Below are 21974 nucleotides of genomic sequence, written 5' to 3'. Positions count from 1 at the left end.
ATGCATGTAATCAGCGTTGGCCTCATTCACATATATGCCATTCTGTTTATATAATTAATTTGCCATTGTTCGGCCCACTCATCTTGCACATTTAAATCTCTTTGCAAATGATTGCTCTCCTCTCCTGTCTTATCCTTGCATATACTTTGGTGTAATCTGCAAGTTTACTGATCATAAACCCAACAATACAGCCCATGTCATTCTGTCGTTAATGGTGTCGAGCTTCTTGCCTGTACTTGGAGCTACACCCATCCTGGAAAGTGAAGAGTATTCCATTGCACTCCTGACTTGTGCCTTGTAGATGGTGGAAAGGTGAAAGGCAAATCAAGGCAGCGTGAGGAACTATTGCTTTCAAGGAATCTTGCACCATTTTGCTGTAGAATCAGTTCAGACATTAACTCTAAATATAGACTGCACGATTCACATTGTTACAAATCAGAAACCTTTTCAAGCTGATACTAAAATTTCATCCCTTAAGTAAAAATACACTATTATGGAATGCATTTTTATCCTTTATAATTACAAAAGTTTAATTTTAGTGTATTCTGTTCCGATATTCCAATTCAGTCCAAGGAAGAACCCAGACTATTTCCCCTGATTTTCTGACATGTATCTGTTGTGATTCGGTTCTGTGCTGGAACGTAACTGATGAGAATTAAAAGTGAGAGCAAATTGCAGCCGAAGGAATTGTCGAGCCATATTGGGGTGACCTGTTTCTCCACCAGTCAGACGGGGGAAGAGGAGAGCTGGTGAGGAATTACGTCGAATTTACACCGCAGCAGGCCATTTGGCCCAACTGATCAGTGCTGGTTATTTTATTCCATCTTTTTATGGGATGTGGGTGACTCTGACCAGACCAGCATTTATTTTGCTTCCCTAATTTCTTTGGAGAAGGTGGTGATCTGTTTTTTTTTAATGTTGCAGTCCACACACGTTTCCCTGCACCTTACTTAATTTTGCCCTGCCAACATATTCCTCTCTATACCGTTCTCCCTTATTTGTTTGCCCAGCTTCCCTTTAAATGCATTTATGATGCACGGATAATTTTGCCCACATTGTAAAGTATGTTCAGCTACTTGCAGGTTTCCCAATTGAACTGAAACCGCTGGGTTAATTTTTTACGCCCAGTGAGGAAAGAAATTCAAATCCATGCCTGCCATCTCCATTGTTCAATGTTTGGATATGTCCATTCTCTATTGGGTTTGGTTAATATCACTGATGATGTTGCACTTTAACATCCATCTTTCTTGATGATATGAGATGAATGGCACCTTACTGTATCTTTATTTTGCATCTGTCACACTAAGGTAGGTTGTTTTGTCATATGCATCTGAACTCATATACATTGCCTTTATTTTCCTCCCTGTAATGAATTCATTACCAAGATATAAGCCCAGGCTTTTGATTAATTGATTAACTTACTTTGAGGGGGAAAAGTTACCTTGTACAGGTGTTAAAAAAGAATACCCAGAAGCTAATCTCTAAGGGCTCTAAAATTTCCATAGTACCTATAATTGCTAGGGCAGTGTTTTAAGTAGATAATGCCAATGGTGTACTCCTTTGTAGTGCCATAGGCATCAATGTTACAAAGAATAGGAAGTTGAGAAGAAAAGGGGTGAGTAATATTAGAATAAATCATTTGAATTTAATTCTTAATTTACCAGTTGAACTACATTTCTCCTGAGTAGACCATAAAGCATATATATATTGCAAGTCACTTGGTCACGAGTGAGTGCATTCAGTCATCTTGCTTGTGTGAGTTGGCGAGGAAATATTGTACCGATGCCTTTCACAGAAATGCATTAAAGGCCATTATCACAATTGTACAATAGCCTATTAACTTAAAATGTGGAATATTTTTTTAAAAGATGCCTCACCCCATTAATTCACATTGCAGAGCAAAGTATTGTGTGTTAAAATTTAATTTGTAACACTTATCCAAATAGGTGTAAAGAATTAAGATTAAAGTTGAGAGTGCTCTATGCCAGGATTTTTTGAATTAATTTTTGCGGAATGTGGACTTCGCTGACTAAGTCAGCATTTATTGCCCATCCCTAATTGTCCTCGAGACGGTGAGCTGCTTTATGAATCGCTGCAGTCCATGTGGTGTAGGTACACCCGGAGTGCTGTTAGAGAGGGAGTCCCAGGAGTTTGACTCAGCGACAGGCGGCGATATAATTCCAGATCAGGGTGAGTGGCTTGGAGACGAAATTCCAGATGGTGCTCTTCCCATGCATCTGATGCCCTTGTCCTTCTAAATAGTACTGGTCGTGGGTTTGGAAGGTGCTGCCTAAGGAGCCTTGGCGAGTTCCTGCAGTGCATCTTGTAGATGATACACACGGCTGCTACTCAGCATCAGTGGTGGAGGGAGTGAATATTTATGGAAGGGGTGTCAATCAAGCGAGACTGCTTTGTCCTGGATGGTGTTGAGCTTCTTGAGTGTTGTTGCAGCTGCACTCATCCAAGCAAGTGGAGGGTATTCTGTGCCTTGTAGGTGGTGGACAGACTTTGGGGAGTCAGAAGAGAAGTTACTCTCCACAGGATTCCTAGCATCTGACCTACTCTTGTGGCTACAGTATTTTTATGGCTAATCCTGTTCAGTTTCTGGTCAATGGTAACCCCCAGAATAGTGGAGGATTCAGTGATGGTAATGCCATTGAATGTCAAGGAGCGATGGTTTGATTCTCTCTCATTGATGATGGTCATTGCCTGGCATTGTGTGGTGCGAATGTGACTTGCCATTTGTCAGACCAAGCCTGGACATTGTGCAGTACTTGTTGAATTTGCAGATGGACTACTTCAGTGTCTGAGGCGTCAAGAATGGTGCTGAACATTGTGCAGTAATCTGCAAACATCCCCATATCTGACCTTATGTTGGAAGGAAGGTCATTGATGAAGCAGCTGAAGATGGCTGGGCCTCGGACACTACCCTGAGGAACTCCTGCAGCGATGTCCCGGAACTGAAATGATTGAACTCCAACAACCACAACCATGTTCCTTTGTGATAGGTATGACTCCAATCAATGAAGAGTTTTCCACTCCATCTGGTTACCATTGACTTCACTTTCGCTAAAATTCCTTGATGTCGTATTTGGTCAGATGCTGCCTTGATGTCAAGTACAGTCGCTCTCTCTTCACCTTTTGAGTTCAGTTCTTTTGTCCATGTTTGACAGAAGGCTGTAATGAGGTCAGGAGCTGAGCGACCCTAGCGGAACCTAAACTGAGCGTCAGTGAGCAGATTATTGCTGAAAACGTGCCACTTGATAGCATTGTTTTTTGACTTCTTCCATCACTTTACTGATGATTTGATAGCGGAATGATAGGGTGGTAATTGGCCAAGTTGGATTTCTCCTGCTTTTTGGCATACAGGACATACCTATGCAATTTTCCACATTGCCAGTGTGGAGTTGTGCTGGAACAGCTTAGGACATTGGACATGAATGTGAGAGTAAGAGTGTGCATGTGCTGCTTATATCAAGGATTGAAACAGTATCTAATGACTGGCCTTCACCGACCTGCTACGTTGACGGGTGAATTTGTTCAGTCAGTTGAGAATCATTTGATAGGGTAACATTTTGTTAAGAGTTTGTTTTCCTGTGGCAGCGTCATCAAGCAGTTAGCCTATTGAATAACGACCTGGACTATCTAGCCACAGCTGACCTGCCCACAGCTACAGTGGGACAATTGGGTCAAGCCTGCAAATTACTTTCATGGATTTCTTCTAAATCAATTTGAAGATTTTGGGTGGTTTCAGATCGGGACCATGATGGAAATAAAATAAATGAGTTGCAATGAACTTTAAAATGAGAATAATTAAAATGGAATATTGCATGAAATCTCATGGAAGTATACATAAAATAGCGAAGGTAGATCAGGATGGAAATAGTCTTGGGTAATATACATTTTAATATAATTGTTATCTGAACAGTTTTGTGACTACAGTGCTTGAGCCAAGTCAGCATTTGATATGTGGTTGAAGAAACAGGGATATGGGGTTAGAATGAACTTGTGGGATAAGGACTACTACTCTTGTGGAGGATAAATGCTGCCACTGACTGTTTGGCCCACGCTGCCTGTTTCCGTGTTGTAATATGTAGTTCTGTAAGATGAATTTATTTAAAAGGCTAGTCTCAGAACTGCAGAATAGCATAAATCTACTGGCAATGCTGGAATTAATCTCCTATATGATATTTCTTCAGTGGCAGAAATTGAAATGGAAACAAAAATACTCTTGTTAAGCCTGTCTATAGATAGCTCAGTCACTTGTTCTTAATGGTAATATGTTAGGTATGTTTATCCCATCTTTAGCATAGGGAATGGATGGATATTTGGAACCGGAGTGGGATCCGGAGGCCAGGGAGATTCTCTGGTTAGCGGGGTGTACCCCGAGGGAGCAGCACCGTACCGTATCTGGGTGAATGGAGCTCTCAGTGCTCCCGGAGTCCAGCAGGCAGGAGGTCTCGTGCCCATTGACCTTCACTTTGTTGAAGCGGTCGCGAGGTTGTGTGGTCGAGACTGGTCAATCGTGACCGAGGCGAGACGCGGCTAGTCGTCAGCGATTGCAGGCGATGAGCGGCCTGATGAGGTGCCCGACGGGCAGGGATCCTGAGGCGGGTAAGATGGCTTGTATAAATTATCATTACAAGCACCCTTTTGACATGTTAGGAAGAAGTGGTTTGGAAATGTTGCTGAACCAACATATCTGAACTAGACCAAATTTAGAAATGTAAAAATGTAAGCAGTGATGTATCATTTTCTTTCATGTGTTAATTCAGCTGCCTCACATTATCTGTCTTTATTCTTTCACAGGATATAGACATCAGTGACTAGGCCAACATTTATTGCCCATCACAAGTTGCCCTTGCGAAGGTAGTGGCCAGCCACCTTGAAATGGTGCAGTCTGTCTGTGTAGGTTTGCCCACTGTGTTGTTAGGGAGCGAATTCTAGTTTTTATTCCAGCGACAGTGAAGGAACAGCGATATAATTCCATGTCCAGGTATTGGGCGGCTTGGAGGGGAACTTGCAGGTGCTGGTGTTCCATACATATCCATTATGCCCTTATCCATCTGGAGGTCATAGGTTTGGAAGTACTGTTGTGGGAGACTCCGAGTTGTTGCATCTTGCAGATGGTACACACTGCTGCTACTATACATCAGTAATGAATGGAGTGAATGTTTAAGATGGTGAATGGGGTGCAAATCAAACGTGCTATTTTGTCCTGGATAGTGTCAAGCTTCTCGAGTGTTTTGGAGCTGCACTCATCCAAACAAGTGGAAAGTATTCCGTAACACACTTGACTTGTGCCTTGTTGATGGCGGACAGGCTTTGGGAAGTCAGGAGGTGAGTTCCTTGCTGCAGAGTTCCAAGCCTCTGACACGCGCCTGTTGCCACAGTATTAATATGGCTAGTCCAGTTCAGTTTCTAGTCAATGGTAACCCCAGGGATGTTGATCGTGGGGATTCGGCGATGGTAATACCATTGAATGTCAAGGGGTGGTAGTTAGATTTTCTCTTTTTGGTGATAGTCATTGTCTGGCACTTGTGTTGTGTGAGTGTTACTTGCAACTTGAATGTTGTTCAGGTCTTGCTTGCTGCATATGGACACAGACTGTTTCAGTATCCAAGGAGTCGCAAATGGTGCTAAACATTGTGCAATCATCAGTGAACATTCCCACTTCTGACCCTATGATGGAGGGTAGGTCATTATACAGGTTGCTGAAGATGGTCGGACCCAAGACACCACCCTGAGGAACCCCCGTGTCTTGATACTGAGATGATTGACCTCCAGCAACCGCACCAATCTTCTTCTATGTTAGGTATGATTGCGACCATTGGAGGGTCTTCCCCAGTTGACTTGCTACTGTTCCTTAGTGCCACACGAATTCAGTTCTTTTGTCCATTTGTGGTCCAGGCCAATGAGGTCAAGAGCCAAGTTGCTTCTGATGCCAGTATTGTAGCTATGCTGGAGTAGTTTGGTTCGTGGCGTGGCTTGTTCTGGAGCCCAGGTCTTTACTGAATGCTTTCAGGGCCCATAGCCTTTGCCGCACCCAATCTCTTCAGCCTTTTCTTGACGTGTGGTGAATCAAATTGACTGAAGGCTGGCATCTGTGATGCTGAGGACCTCTGGAGGAGACCAAGATGGATCAGCCACTCTGCATCCATGACTAAAGATTGTTGTAAATGCTCTTGCCCTGTCTTTTGCACTGATGTGCTGGACACCTCCATCATTGAGAATGAAGGTATTTGTGGAACCTCCTCCTCGAATGAATTGTTTAATTGTCCTCCATCATTCATGGCTGGATGTGGCACGACTGCAGAACTTCGATCTGATCCATTGGTTGTGATGTTCCTTACCTCTTGTCTATAACATGCTACTTCCATTTGTAGCTTCACCAGTTTGACAACTCCCAATCAGGTATGCAAGGTGTTGCTCCTGGCTTGCTGTTCTGTACTCTTCTTTGAAACAAAATTTGATCCCCCAACTTGATGGCAATGGTAGAGTGTGGGGATATACCAGACCATGACATGAGTTTATAGATTGGGGTCTAGTACAATTCTGCTGCTGCCATCTGAGTTGTCAGCTCCTCCCAGCCAGTTCACAGATTTCACCTCAACAGCCACAATGGTTGGAAGATAGTTCTTTGAGGCTTTTTCTTTAGTTGCGATGGAAAGAATCCTTTAACACAGTCATAGATGTATGCTATTGTTAGCTGCCATTCATTAAAGCTGTAATGGTGACTATCAAAGAGAATTGTATATTTAATGGAAGGGAAAAAGTAACAGAGCTTATGGGGCAAGAGTAGGAAAATGGGATGAATTGGACTGCTCTCCCAAATAGCCAGCACAAGCAGAAATGACGTCCTGTGTTTTACCCTCCATGATCAATCTCTGTGAAAGCCATAAGAGCTTTGCCAGGCACACTCCAGATGTTTACCGTCCTGTGGATGGAAGATTATAGTGACAGTGTAACAGTTTAGCAGCCAGTCAGATTGATGATTGAAGTGTTTTATTGCGTGGAACAAGTTGAAAATGGCATTTCCCCACTAATTCCCCTGCGCCTCTGCTGTTGCAGCTGTAGATAGAAAAATGCCATTATTTAGCTTATCTCGAAAACAAGTATAAATTCAATACTGTCATGGAACTTGTTAATGACCATAGTCATAACTATGGACCTGACAAGTTAGTCCGAAGATAACTCACTTACAATGATCATTTTTTTCTCCTTCATGACAGTAGGCATTCTTAAGCAAATAATAATAAGAATTATTCTTATATAATAATTATTATTATTATATCCTGCCCATGGTTTTATTTTTCATATTTTAAGAATATGTAGAGCAGAAAAATTTCGGGAGATGAATGAATTATTCAGCCCATCGTGCCTGGTATTTATGTTTCATGAATTTTCCGCAGGTGCATCGTACACCCCGTTTTGCGATGGACTAGCATCCAGTAATAGAGAATTGTTTATTACAAAGTGAGAATATTCTCAGACAAGGACACCAAATCTTTCATAGACTGATAAACTGACTGTAACAGTAATGAGATTCTTATCCTGTGACATGCATATTCAGTAATTGGGCATTTGCATCCATTTAAACTTGTTAATCTCCACTCACTCTCTGAGGTAGTGGCCTGTCAGTGTAGCAGTTGAAACCAACACAGCACTTTGGAGCACTAGAAATATTGTGACATTCACTGAACAAGATGTTTGTTTATCACGGTGAGGGGTCTGGTTCCTGATTCTGCTTCCCAATGAGCTGCTGCCAACCATACTTCCTAATTAGTTTCTTTCATTTATTTCTCCGCACACTAAAAACTGTGGGGAAAGGGAGAAGAAGTTGATTCCAGAGGCAAGAGAGACTAGGATGAAAACAAAAGAGAAGGGAAAGCAGCGAGTAAAGTGAAAGTTAGGATAAGTGGTGGGAAAGAGAATAACACCAAGCAACAGAAGCAGTTGTGAGAGTGAGGAGGAGGAGATGCATAATAATCATAATCTTCATTAGTGTCACAAGTAGGCTTACATTAACACTGCAATGAAGTTACTGTGAAAATCCCCTAGTCACTACACTACGGCACCTGTTCGGGAGAATTCCGAATGTCCAATTGACCGACCAAGCACAACTTTCGGGATTTGCGGGAGGAAACCAGAGCAGCCAGAGGAAACCCACGCAGACACGGGGAGAACATGCAGACTCTGTACAGACAGTGGCCCAAGCCGGAAATCGAACCCGGGTCCCTGGTGTTGTGAAGCAACAGTGTAAGAGAGCATGGGTAGACAGAAAAAGAGTCCATTATTTGAAACAACTCGATGTATTTCATGAAGTAGAAGTTTAAACCTGAGCAGAAATGAGGAGTGGAGTTCAAAATGTAGGTTGAGGTTATTGAAAATGCAGACAAGGTAGCTGAAAGCCCTTGCATTAGGGAGACATCCTATATCAGACTAGAGAACAGTAGCGGGTTCAAAGTGGTGACCTAATTCTGTATGACATTGCAGAAGTCGGATAAAGCTGGGTATTAGCATATGTGCAAAGCCATCATGGCAAAAGTGACAGGTATGGGAAAGAGGTAAAGGAATGGATGGTTTGGGAAATAGGAGGATAAACCAATCCGCAGGTTGTGTTGCCAATTTAGAGCAAGCAGGTTTCCAGCTATGTGCAGGTGGTAGAAAAGGGCATTGTGGTTGAGTAAGTCAACTTAAAGCTGCAGAGAGATTGGGGAATTTGAAGGAAGAATGCACACAGGTAGTGGTCAGCAGGATTGAGTGCCAATATCGTTCGGAAACTTTGAAGAGGGACAGAAAGTTGGAGACACACTAAAGGGCAAAACAATTTGAGCGTACACTCTAGAGAAGGGTAATGGTGGATTTGAAGGTTATCTGCAGGTCATTATACATACCGTGGTGATGCTAGTGATTTGTCACAGAGCGATACCCGTGACACACCCCATTATTCTCACAACCTATCATGATTTTCTTTCCCAACTATGTTAAAAGACTTTTTATGCAAGGCTTTTAACAAATTAAGGATGCTCTGTAATTTTCAATGGTCCTCATTTTTAAAAAGAACAGGTGCCAGTCCCTCCATTGTTGACTAGAATGCAGAAGAGACGGCTATTTATGTCTTTAGAGTTTTCATCATTTGTAAACTCAAACTGGCCAAGATCAAAGCAACAAACGTTTTATCGTGATTTTCAAACTCTGATCAACTTTAATTGGGACTTGATGTGTTCACTATCCCTGTTATAAATCAGTGATTTCTTTATATTTGATGGAATTGATAAACCTTTGTCAGTGATTCTACTTTTTTTTAATGACAATTTATACTCCAATCAGTTCAAAATTGCTGTAATATGTGACTTGGATCGACTGCTAATGGAATAGGGAGAAAATGTCAGCACTACTTTGTCATCAACTATGCCCTGTCTTAAACATGGAAGGTGTAGTTTTCTGGAAATATCAGAAGTACATAGAACTGCTTCTTCCCCCAAATCTTTGCAATTTAAATTTAAGTTCTATTAAAACTGTGACAGACCATCTTTTATTTTTGCGGTAGTGTTGAGAATACAAGGCAAGTGACGAGAAACTTGTGTGGCTTATGGATTTTTACATTCTACAAAGGATGCTGTTGTTAGGTATAACAAGAATTGTTTTTATCCCACTTGTTGCTGTATTACAGATAGCTTATTGAAAACCTTATTTTTCTCATGCCAGCTCCGAAGCTGTAACATGGATTGTAGGCGTGTACATCAAACTGATCGACAGGGCTCCCTCAGCTGCTCTGTTTCATTGCACAGTGGAAGCCCCTTTTTTATTATTAGTAATATTTTTAAGGATGGACATTTTGTTTTCGAAACCAAGGATTACATTTCCAACTCATTAATTACATTCTGAGTGTGCTCTTTGGGAAACTTTCTGTTCTGAAGGGGAAGGAAGTTTTTCAGAGCACTGGAATTTGAATGGAATTGTCCAGTGAGGACATGTGGATATTTAATATTAGTGCTGCTTTATCAGAGGCAAGAGTGAAAAAACTGGCGAAGGTAGCATTTCATGATGGGAACCAAACTTTTTTTTTCTGCAAATACATTTTTTATGGTGCATAAAGTTTTGAAAAACTAATTTGGAAAAATACGAAATGCAAGATTAATTAAAATGAAGAAAATCCTACCCGTTTGTCATTACTTTTCATTAAATCATTAGTTTAAACTGAGTTATTTTTTTTAAGCCACCATAAATGAATGTGGTTACAGTTGGGTTTTTTAAAAATGTCGCTAGATTTCCAAATATTCTAATTGAGTATTTTAAAATCTGATACCAAAGTTTGATGAGCAAAGTAGTCGGACTATGACCCTTAGGTCATGTGATTGTAGATTTCTTGCCACAAAGTTACCATTTTTGTAAAGAATCAGTGACAGATGTAATTGTAGTATATGTCAGTTCATCATTTCAACATTCTCCACACATCATATTATGGAAAAATCACTTTGGGCAGTTGTACTTGGAATTATTTTTTGAAGTTGGGACATTGCCCAAGTTGCCATGCCCACTTCTGCGGACTATAATGGCTGCTCCCCCAATTCAATCATAGCAAAGATTATACGGCAAACCTCTATGGGAGTTGGTTGTTTTCCTTTTTAAGTTTTAAAACAAATAATCATGTTTGTATTTTCCCAATTCTTTGTGACAAACACAACAGGTGATGTGATTAACATAGCTAGTATGTAGAGTATAAAGATCGTTGGTGATCTGCTCCAGACAAAGGAATAGGCCACGGAAGGAAAAAGCCAACCATTGTCCTTGATCCTGATGGTCACACAGAGGCTTCCATTAATAGAACATAGAACAGCAGGTGAACTTATATGGACATCAGTTGGATGCTTGGACTTTGCTACAATGATACCTTCCCAGAGATTTCCAAGTATAGATGTGAAAAGTACCATGAAAATGACTGCTGGCACCCATGAACACATCTCTTGATATGTCATTGTTTCTGGCGAATGGAGATTAGATTTAAATACTGTTCCATCTGTGGCCCAACGTTTGCAATCCCGGCAGGTCTTGCTGCTGAACCATGTTAGTCTTTATGGTAAATGTAATCCTCACCTTATAGCAGTGGGCCTGGTGATCATGCCTGTACTCAAGACCATGTGGGCCTCAAAGGTTAGCCCAGCAGACTCGAAGCCCTATCTGACAATATGAAGCTTCATTAGTAATATTTCTGGTCAGTGTTAATAAATAGAAAGAAATGGCTCCAGTGATAACGACCAGGTTTCTTCATGAGGTAGAGGCTGAGAATCATAATTCCATTTGTTGCGATGCCTACGCAATGCTCTCTCTCTCTCTCATTTCTCCATGTTATATGCCTCTCCACCATCGTCTTCCAGTATCTCGATCTGAGGAAGAGCTACCGAGTGGTTGAGAATCATCTTCTTGACTCACAAGCTGTGGTGGTCCCTTAAAGTGGGCTGAAGACAATATTTATCCATACCGTTCTTGCAAATTCAAGCTAACAACTAGCCCTTAAAATACTATGGATCACCAACTTCAAGGTCAGAAACAGCAGGAAGAAGAAAGAAGAGCCATTTATTTGATTGTACTTGTGGAGGTCACTCACTATTCTTTCCTGTTGCCTTCAATTCAAGGATCCAAAGTCTCCAAGTAGCTACCTGCGTACTCCTGTTCTGACGTCATCCCAGATGTTGCATAGCTTGTGAATGCCAACCTTGGTAGATTTCACCTCAGCCACAGGAGGTTATGGGGCAGATAGAAGTGACATCTTCGCCCTAAACAAGATGAACCAAATGGAGATAGACAGCAGTTATTTCAGTTATAGTCCCTACATGACGGCTCTTGGCTTAGAACCCAAATCCTGTTCACTGGACTGGGAGTCTAAATTATAAGAAATATGGGTTGGAAGTTTTAGAACATAGAGAATAGTCTATTTAGTCCTTTAAAGCTCTTTAATTCTTCTATATTGGCACCAAGTGTTCCTTAAATGACCCAAATATGTTTTCCACTGTGATCTCACTGCCAAGTTGCTCAGGCATTTCAGGGGTCCCATGAAAATTTAGGATGTAAATTCAAACTTCCGAGTTCCCTCGTGCTGAATTTATGATCTTAATAATGGTGCCTTTGGTAAGAAGTCGTTTGGAAGAGCTCATAGGCCCAGACTGCCATAAATAACAAACGGGTTCCTAAACTTATTGCCCAGTTATTTGCTGCATCGATGGGCTTAATTGTATCACAGTTTCTCTTAGATTGTAGGAAAAAGCCATCTTTTGATGAAAATGGGAAACCTGATCACAAGGCCCTTAATAATGTGGGTGCCCATCAACAAATTAATTCAATCATACAGAAAGACCCACCCCATAGTTCCGAATTTTAAATGCATTCAGCAGAGATTTTACAAAGAACTCTTGGAACAAACTGAAGCTAATACTAACCTTCCACCTCGAGGTTAAATAACCCTCCTTTGACTTCCTCTTGACCTAGAACCAACATTTATTCTAAATGTGGACTAATGTCAGTTCACCAAAATCTTCCTCTTGTGGGCTCCATCTTCACTCCAGCCATTTAGCATTTGAGTCCTCAATGCCATCTGCACCCAAATTGGAGTTTTTGGCAGCAGATTGGGAGAAGATCATGTCAAACTGGGGTCTGGGGAACCAGTCATCAGGAATTATATTGCAACTAGAACCCCTCACTTGCACAAAATTCAATGGCTTCTCCTGGCCCATTCACCTTGAGAGATTCCATGCTGATGCCTTTGCCAACAGTAATTAGAGGCAGCAGGTTTAAAACTCATTTTAATTACGTCAGCTAATGGACCTCGCTGGTGTCTCAGCTCAGGATATTGTCGTCGGAGAGTTTCCCTGCAGCCATTTCTTTAATGTTGATAACAGATGCCTTCATACAAGACTACAGAGCTCAGAAATCTTGAACCCAACCCAGGTGGCCTCCCAACTGGATTCTAACTTTGAGCGGTATTAGAACAAAGAGCAAAATAGCACATAAACAGGCCCTTCGGCCCTCCAAGCCTGTACCAGTCATGATACCACCCTTGGCCAAAACCAAGGGCTATTGTTGACTCTCCATCTCCCACATTCTTGCTCGGCGCTCAAACTAGACAACATAAAGTGATATGTTGGTAAATGGGATGAAAACTGATTGCATCTGGATGTGCCATTTATTGTTCGCTGGCCTAAGAAACATGCTGCGATGACATGAAAGTGGATAACAGCCAGCCTGAAACCAAATGAGAAGGTCACCCAATGTAGTTGGTTCAATTCGAAGGACACCGATATCTACCAAAAGGATTTCCTTCCGTTGTCAGAGAATCTATCAACTGTTTTTATTCAAACGCAAATGAAGTTGGAGGCTGGATGAACGCTTTTATTGTAAACACGTGATCCTGCAAAGTATCCTTATTGTGTTTTGGGCAGAAGTAACTGATATGGGACTTATTCCACTGATCTCACACAATCCACATTATGAACTCCACATATTCGATCTGCAAAGAAAGATTTTTGAGAAGCTTCTCCTCATCGTCAAAAGGTAACTAAGGAGACCTCCAGAATATATCTAACTTTACACCCCTATCATTAATCTTTGACCAGTTGCATTTCCCTGACTCCCAACAAAGCAAGCACAATTTAGTTACTTATCCATGTAACTCTCAGTCCCATTCCCAAGTACATACTTTTTAAAAAGAAAATGTTATTAATCAACATCGTATTAACATCTTTAACTGAGAGCCGTTTCCAAAGATCTTTTGTTCTTTGGGGATTACAGGAAGAAATATTTTGAGTTGTATCTGGACTTCTTGTCTGGGAAGTTCTGTGTTCTAACCTTTATGCCAAATTCAGCCTTTTGTCTCCATTATCCATTCTTCTTGACTTTTTAAAAACCCAGACGATCTCTCCTGAACCCTATCCAATGTATAGACATGTGGAATTAAACATGGGGTACTAGCAATTACACAAATAGGATAAATGTGGCTTTGCTAAATATTAAATTAACCTTTAGTTTCAGTTCCTTGCAATACACTCCAGTTCATTATTCACCTCTGATGAATTCTTCATGTTCAGTAGATAACATGAATGAAAGTTCATCCCTACCTCGTTAAAAAAATCCTTTCAGTTCTGCATACTTGTAGAACTCTCAAATTTTTGTTTGTTAGTTTGTTTTTACAGCACAGAAGGAGGCCATTCAGCCCATCGTGTCTGCACCGGCACCCAAAGGAGCAACCGAGTTTGTCCCATTCCCCCAGCCCTACCTCCGTAGCCTTCTAAATTCATCACGTTCAAATATATATCCAGCTCCTTCGAAACCTCCAGCTGAATCTGCCTCCACCACTCTCCCAGGCAGCACATTCAAAACCCCAGCAACTCTGAGTAAAGAAGTTTCTCATCATCACACTCCGAGCTCTCACGCTGACCATCTTGGAATTCTGGCCCCGAGTCACTGACATACCAACAAGTGGCAACAGAATATCCTTTACCCTGTCAAAATTGTTCAGAATTTTGAACACCTCAATAAGATCACCTCTTAATTTTCTCAGCTCCAAGGACAACAAGCCCAGTTTCTCCAATCTTTCCTTGTATCTAAAATTCCTCATTCCTGGTATCATTCTAGTAAATTTCCTCTGCGCTCTTCCAGAGCTTTAACATCCTTCCTTAAATAAGGTGCCCAGATCTGAACACAATACTCCAAATGTGGTCTGACCAATGATTTGTAGAGGTGTAGCATCACTTCCTTGCTATTACACTCCATGCCTCCATACAGGGGCTGGTTTAGCTCACTGAGCTAAATCGCTGGCTTTTAAAGCAGGCCAGCAGCACGGTTCGATTCCCGTACCAGCCTCCCTGGACAGGCGCCGGAATGTGGCGACTAGGGACTTTTCACAGTAACTTCATTGAAGCCTACTCGTGACAATAAGCGATTTCAACTTGCTGGCCACCTTCAGAAAATTATGCGCTTGACCCCTGAGATCCCTCAGCTCCTGTACGCCCCTCAGTTGTACCATTGAGCCTATATTGTCTCCCCATGTTTCTTCTACCAAAATGCATTACCTCACATTTCGCTGCATTGAAATTTATCTGCCAGGTATCTGCCTATTTGGCCAACTTGTCAATGTCCCTCTGAAGTCGCTCAGCGCCAACCTCACAATTCACTGTTCTCCCTAACTTAGTATCATATGCAAATTAGAAATTTTGCCCCCAACACCCACTTCTAAATTATTTATATGAATCGGAAAAAGCAAAGGTCCCAACACTGAGCCCTGGGGAACACCACTTTCAGCTTGTGTCCAGTCTGAGAATTGCCCATCTATACTTACCCTCTGTTTCCTATCTCTTAGCCAACTTCTAATCCATGCTGCCAAGGACCCATCAATCTGAAGCATTTTTAATTTGTTAACCAACCTGCCATGTGGCACTCTACACAATTCTCATAAATGTGAATAACCTTACATTTACACTAAAATCTATTACATTAGCTGCATCTACTTAGTTGGCCCTGATTTTACAAGATGTAAAGAAGACATTATCAACAAATACATTAGAAATGTCACTCATCTCAGAATAGTATTAACAAAGAGGAAACCAACACCATCATCTAATAGTATGAGTACAGGAGACGGAAAGCAGACGCAATAATTGAACTGACAACTTAAGAGCAGACACCTGTGAAAATCCCTTTGTCAGACTTGAAAAACTAGCTTTCTGTGAGAAATAGTTTTCAATTTGAGCAAATACTTATGAATCATTGTATATAGTACCTCCCAGTCTTTGTGCTGCAGAAGATAACTTTGTCTAGATCTTTTGTTTGAACACGGAAAGCTTCTGCTTGATGAAATGTCTGTTGAGAAGACGGGTTTTTTTGAGAACAAGACCTTGTTTCCTGAAGATATACTTTTTACTCATTCTTTGCTTCAGCAGCTTGTACTATTGAGTGAAAGAAGTCTGACTATTAGCATTTAATATCTCTTGATACCTTGAGTCTTCAACACCTAGAATTCTTTATGGAGAATTATCTTTTCCCCACTGTACCCATTTTGTTTGTCCATATGGCATTCTCACAAGGTCAAATTCTTCTGAAAAAGCTGCTTCCTCACAATTGTTGAACCTTCACATCTCCCTCTCTCTCTCTCTCTCATTATTGCCCAAAGGTTGTGAATAATGGCTCCATAATGCCTCAATATTACAAATATTACAATGGGACAAGGAGAAGAGGTGGACACCAAGAACTGTCTCAGCTGGTGCAGCATTGTACCCATGCCACTGGCATCATTAATCTGAACTAACCAGCTCATCTTTTTGCTCTTCACGCACTAGTTACTGAGCAGCAGTGTTTTATTCGACACTGTGGGACTAGGTAGGGTATTCTTTCAGAGGGTCAGTGCAGACCAACGGGTCTTTTGGCCTCCTGCAGTGTAGGGATTCTATGGACGTGGTCACTCAGGGCTCTGGGCCTCGTTCTAAATTCTTCCCAACGTTCATCTCACATCGTCGCCTGAAGCAGAGCTCACTGCACTTTCATCTGCTCTATCAAAGGAACAGGAGTACAGTAGGCCTTCCAGCCTGTTCTGTTAGTCATGTTTGATCAACACCTAAACTCCATTTACCCATCTTTGATTCGTATCCCTTGATACCATGGCCAAACAAATGTCTAATGATTTTCAGTCATGAAATTTCAGTCGTACCAGCATCCCTGTATCTTTTGGGAGCAGACATCCGGATTTCTACAATACTACTCAATGTGTGAATGAGTATTTCTGAATTTCATTCCTTAATGATCTGGCTGTAAATGTAAGATTCTGCATCCTTTTATTCTGGATTCCCTCGCCAGAGGGAATAGGTTCTTTTTACTTGCCGTGTCAAGCTGTTTTGCCATTTCAAACATCTTGATTTGTTCACCTCCCAGCCTACAATGCCCAAGGGATTACCAGTCAAGTTTATGCAGCTTACCCTTATAACTTAACCCTTGAATACCTGGTGCCATTCTAGTGAATCAGTGCTGCACCCCTCCACGGTCTAAATATCATTCCTGCGGTGCTGTCCCCCAAAACAGAATGCAGTACTCAACCTGCTATCCATCCAAGACTGTACAAACCTGTCCCATAATTTCCTCTTTTTTACGTTCCAGTCATTTTGAGATTTAAAAAAAACAATATTTAATTTGCCTTTTTGATTGCTTTTTGCATCTGTTAACTTTTGTGTATGTGGGTACTCAAATCCCTTTGCTCCCTAGAATTCCTAGTTTCTCACCATTTCATAAACACTCTGACTTGCTTTGGGTCCCAGAGTGGATAACCACACTTCCATTGTCACATCCAGTAAACATTCTTCACCTGGGTGGCGCAGTGGCTAGCACATGCAAGGATTTTACTCTCCTTGTAACCTTAGTCTCAGACATTTGCTTGTTTCCATTTCCTTTCTTTGAGGTGTTCATCACCTCAACTGCTGCAGAGACTGCATCTTTTCATTTATTTTTGAAGTTAAACACACCCAATGCTGTATTGCCGAAGGTGGTGTTAGACTTTACAAGTCTGCATGTGTTTTCACGCTGTAAAACTGAGAAGAACATGATGTGCATCACTTGGCCGCGGAAGCTCCCATGGGCATTAATGCAGATTATGGACCTTTTGTGGTCCGTTCTTGGACCACATTCATTGTGATAAATGTATGCGATGGATTACAGTAAGTACTGCTAATATTTTATAGCCTTTATGCTCATTGGCTACACTAAAGTCTCAGCTGTAAGCCACAAGTATATTGTGGCTTTGTTTTTAATTGCCAAACACTAAACAAGAAAGCTCTCAATGTGATTGAAATATTAGCCTGTGTATAATAGCTCATAAAATTGCAAACTGAGGCACCTGATCACATGCTTTTCTGTTAAGCCATCAACATTGCCCTTCATCTGGCAAGCCCTCTTAACAATTTTAAAGGCTTGTCAAGTTATTTGCCTTCAGACCTTGGGAGGAAGATGCACTGCAGCCAGGAGCGAACAGATAATCCTTCTCCAACCTCCCCTGGTGCATTCTCCCTTCCTGAAGGCAGTGTCTCACACTGGATGAGGTTATGGCTGTGGGCAGGGTCCCATAGGTACCAGCAGCCCCCTGGAACCTCCCTCATGCCAACTGATCCAAGAAAGAATGTTGGTAATGAAAGATTTGAAGACGGTCATAGTTTGCTTGGCAAGCTGAGTGTAGATAAAATAGTGGTTGTGTCAAGATGAGGGGTGGGGAAGTAGTCCTCACAATAGATATATTTAAAAAAGCTTGGTTGTGGGAAGAGAAGCAAAAGAATAGTAAAGGCATTAATGTGTACATTTTGGTGTCGTAACTGAATAAAATAACATAACCTGAAGAAAAATTTTAGAGCCCTCTGTCCACAAGCTTCAAGTACATTTTAATACAAACTGCTTCTGTGCATCACATTTGCTTTTTGACTGCTTATATAAAAAAACTATCCTCTAGTGTTGTGTTGACTTTTGATGTCTTGTGATTTAATGTTATATGTATTTTTTAAAAAAAAGAAAATTGGAATTTTTTTGTCTGGAATGTATTACAATTTTTCTCTTGCCATTTTTGTGTAAAATTTACAGAATCAGTGTTACATCCTGCGCTGCAAAGGTAATGTGCCATTACTCTAAGGCTGTCCTTATTTGCTCAGTATGTTGATTTCTCTTGAAAACAAAATGTGTTTACACTTTCTAAATCATTGTGGAGGGAGGGCAACGGGGCTCAAAATCAAAAACATTTGTGATTCTCTCAGCAGCTAAAGAGGGGAGTGAAAGGCGAGAGAGGGAATAGATTTTCCGCAAAACGGAACATTAGAACATAGAACATAGAGTGGAGAAGGAGGCCATTTGGCCCATCGCATCTACACCAACCCACTTAAGCCCTCACTTCCACCCTATCCCCATAACCCAATAACCCCTCCTAACCTTTTTGGACATTAAGGGCAATTTATCGTGGCCAATCCACCTAACCTGCACGTCTTTGGACTGTGGGAGGAAACCGGTCCACCCGGAGGAAACCCACGCAGACACGGGGAGAACGCGCAGACTCCGCACAGTGACCCAGCGGGGAATCGAACCTGGGACCCTGGCGCTGTGAAGCACAGTGCTAGTCACTTGTGCTACCGTGCTGCCATTCTCTCAGCACTCAGCAGGTCAGGTCGCATCTGTGCAAAGAGGTCATAGGATTACCATTCTCGGCCAATGGTCCCGTGTCAGAACCCTTCAACTCTACATTCCTCTCTCCACAGATGCTGCCTGACCAGCTGAGTGTTGGCAGCATTTCTGTTTTTAAAAGCCGCATTTAGCAACACCATTTTGCCTAACAGTATAACTGGTACGGTACAGACACCACTGCCCGTTAGTGACTAATGTGGGAGAGGAGAGAGACCGTTGCTAACCTAAGTAAGCCTGCATTCACCAAGACTGGGAAACCTGGTTTAAAGACAATCATCTGAGTTGCCAGCCTTAGCAGAGTTTATTTTTTGGGTGCCGTTAGTTATTAAAGACTGCCAGCCTCACTCGTGCAAGACTGGAGTAACATTAAACCAGGCATTAACTCTTCAAAGCACTCTTAGGCCTGTGGTGGATTTGCCAGGACCTGTACATGAGTCCTGCATTACCAGTCTGGCACTTTAAAAAAAATTAATTCAGGGGATATGGGCGGCACTGGCGAGGCAGCATTAATTGCCCATTCCTAATTGCCCTTGAGAAGGTGATGGTGAGCTTGAACCGCTGCAGTCCACGTGGTGTAATACACCAACAGTGCTGGTAGGGAGAGAGTTCCAGGATTTTGACTTGTACCTATCACTACGCTAGTGATCTTCACTTGTAATGGTAATTGGCTTCACTTTGAAGTGTGATAGTAACTGAAATTATTTCGATCTGAGAGTAGGTGGAGAGAATCTTTCCCTTGGTGGAGGGGTCTCCAGATTGGGGGCATAACCTTAAAACTAGAAGTCGGTCATCCAGGCATGATATCAGTAAATCTTTCACCATACAAAGGCATTTTGAATGATTCTTTCTGTAACCGATCTTATTCAAGGTTTCGCAGCTTTATCTATTGTCATCTGGGCACAGACACTTCAATCCAAGAGCGCATTGAAGGCAATTAGTAAGATTTCATTCCCCCCATTAATAATTATTTTGTCAAATGTTTTGACCAGGACTTTGAGATTCTGTCATCTGCAGCTGCTGGCCGCCACCTAACCTCCATCAGATATGACTACAACATTTTAAAAACTGCTATCACTAAATCCTGCTACCATAATGTAAGTCAGTAAGAGCACAAAGGTTCCAGCAGAGTCTTCACCAAAGAAGTATCGTGCATATTGACAGATGGTACTGCATCTTTAACACTTGTGTACCAGGACTGCAGCTTCTGGACCTCAACTTGATCGTAAAAGTGGCCCTGCTGGAAATTTAACTTCATATGCTCCACTAATTAACCGTGATCAAACTTTAGCCTTGACCGAGACTTCTGCCCAGTGTTAACCTTAAACAAGTATTTGTATTTTTTTTCTTGAATTACTTTGTCAAAGTACCAGAGAGCTGGAAAGACAGTAATGTTAAAGCCTGCTCTTCTTGCATATATTTTGAGGGAAAATTAGCTTCTTGTTGCAAATGGCTTTCAGAATGGAAAAGCGTTCCTTCTTATTGCAGGTATATTAATCTGGAACGTTCGCAATCAACTTTGGATTAGAGTGTCTGTGACCTACTTTATAAAATGATGAACACAATTTTAGGTGGTGTCACTGGAGTCAATTTAAATAATCTAGGTGGCACATCCATGTTGTTTAATTGCATTGACTCCGGAGATCATTATTCCTGACTATTTTCAATAAAGCGGACAGAGCAACTATGAAAGCCACTCTGCAGTAGTTGTTTTTTGAGGGGAGAAAGTGGCTGTTAATGAATATGACGTTCTAAATGCTCCCCTAATCCACTGTACTAAATGCAAACTCTGCTTTCATGTGAAATTTATTGTGCGTTGCTAAAAGCTTTTTGTCACTCTCGCTTGTTATGGATTCTTCATTTGTTAAAACTACTTGCTCCAGAAGGTTTCTCAATTCCAGATTTGCTTCCTGCACTGTTAGCATCTGGAAATTTCTACAGTCATGGTCCAGTTAATGCCATTTCTCTGCAGTGTTGGCATTGTGCTCAGCGAAGGTTAGTGCGATGGCCCCGCACCCATTTCTGGCCGCCTGTCCTTTCGATACATACAATTCCATTTGTGTGACCCCCAACAGCCCTGAAATGGGTTCAATTAATGAATGCACAGAATTGTAGAGAATGATGGCAACTTTATTTAATCATAACCAGTTAATCTTGAAGAGTCATTGATTCCCTGTCTCACTATTAAGTTTCCAGTACAGCATTTTACTTTGGAGAGTTCTTACTTAAACCCTTGTCATTTTTGGTAATCAATCATGCCCAATTGACTCTCAATAAATTGAGTGTTATGGTAGTCTTGCTTATCCAGCAGGTGGAGCTCCTCTCTGAGCTGCACTGTTGTAGTGTGATGGAACCTACCTTGGGGAAAGCTGGAGACACTTGTAGGACACAACAAAAACTACAGTCTTTTCAGAAAGTCAACTTAAGTCTGTAGTAGCGCATTTACATTAATTTACTCTTAAGAATATACCCAATTTGGTTGTCTTGCTGGTACCAATTCATAGAAATAGATGCAGGATTGATATACCTTGAGACTTTCAGTACATCACCAAAAACAAAAGTATGTTTTGTAAGGTTTGACACAAAGTGTGCCAGAAATTAAATTTTGCAGCGTTGGGGTGGGGAAAACCTCGCAAAGTTTGTGACTTAAAAAACTGGCCATGATGAGAGTTGAATTGTAAATAATAATAAAATAATAATATTTCTCCCTGTACATCGCCATTTTCTCCCTGTGCGTCGCCACGCTCGGGGCTCGTTTAGCTCAGTGGGCTAGACAGCTT

The 21974-nt window shown here is 41.5% G+C and overlaps 1 protein-coding gene across 11 annotated transcripts in view; it reads left to right on the top strand.

Annotated features, from left to right (window-relative positions):
- nktr (natural killer cell triggering receptor) overlaps positions 1 to 21974 on the top strand; it is a 273135-nt gene that overhangs the window by 155813 nt on the left and 95348 nt on the right. For 2 of the 11 annotated variants that reach the window (XM_038798534.1, XM_038798542.1), the window contains one exon: positions 18607 to 18634. The exons of 8 other annotated variants lie outside the window; for them this stretch is intronic. In XM_038798534.1, the coding sequence (XP_038654462.1) occupies positions 18607 to 18634 (28 nt within the window). Of the gene's footprint in view, positions 1 to 18606; positions 18635 to 19069; positions 21190 to 21974 lie in introns of those variants that run through there. One more of the 11 variants, XM_038798539.1, reaches the window with a different exon arrangement.

The sequence above is a fragment of the Scyliorhinus canicula genome, chromosome 5, assembly GCF_902713615.1.
Source record: "Scyliorhinus canicula chromosome 5, sScyCan1.1, whole genome shotgun sequence".
Classification (NCBI taxonomy): Eukaryota; Metazoa; Chordata; class Chondrichthyes; order Carcharhiniformes; family Scyliorhinidae; genus Scyliorhinus; species Scyliorhinus canicula.
This window is presented reverse-complemented; position numbering and strand designations above follow the sequence as displayed.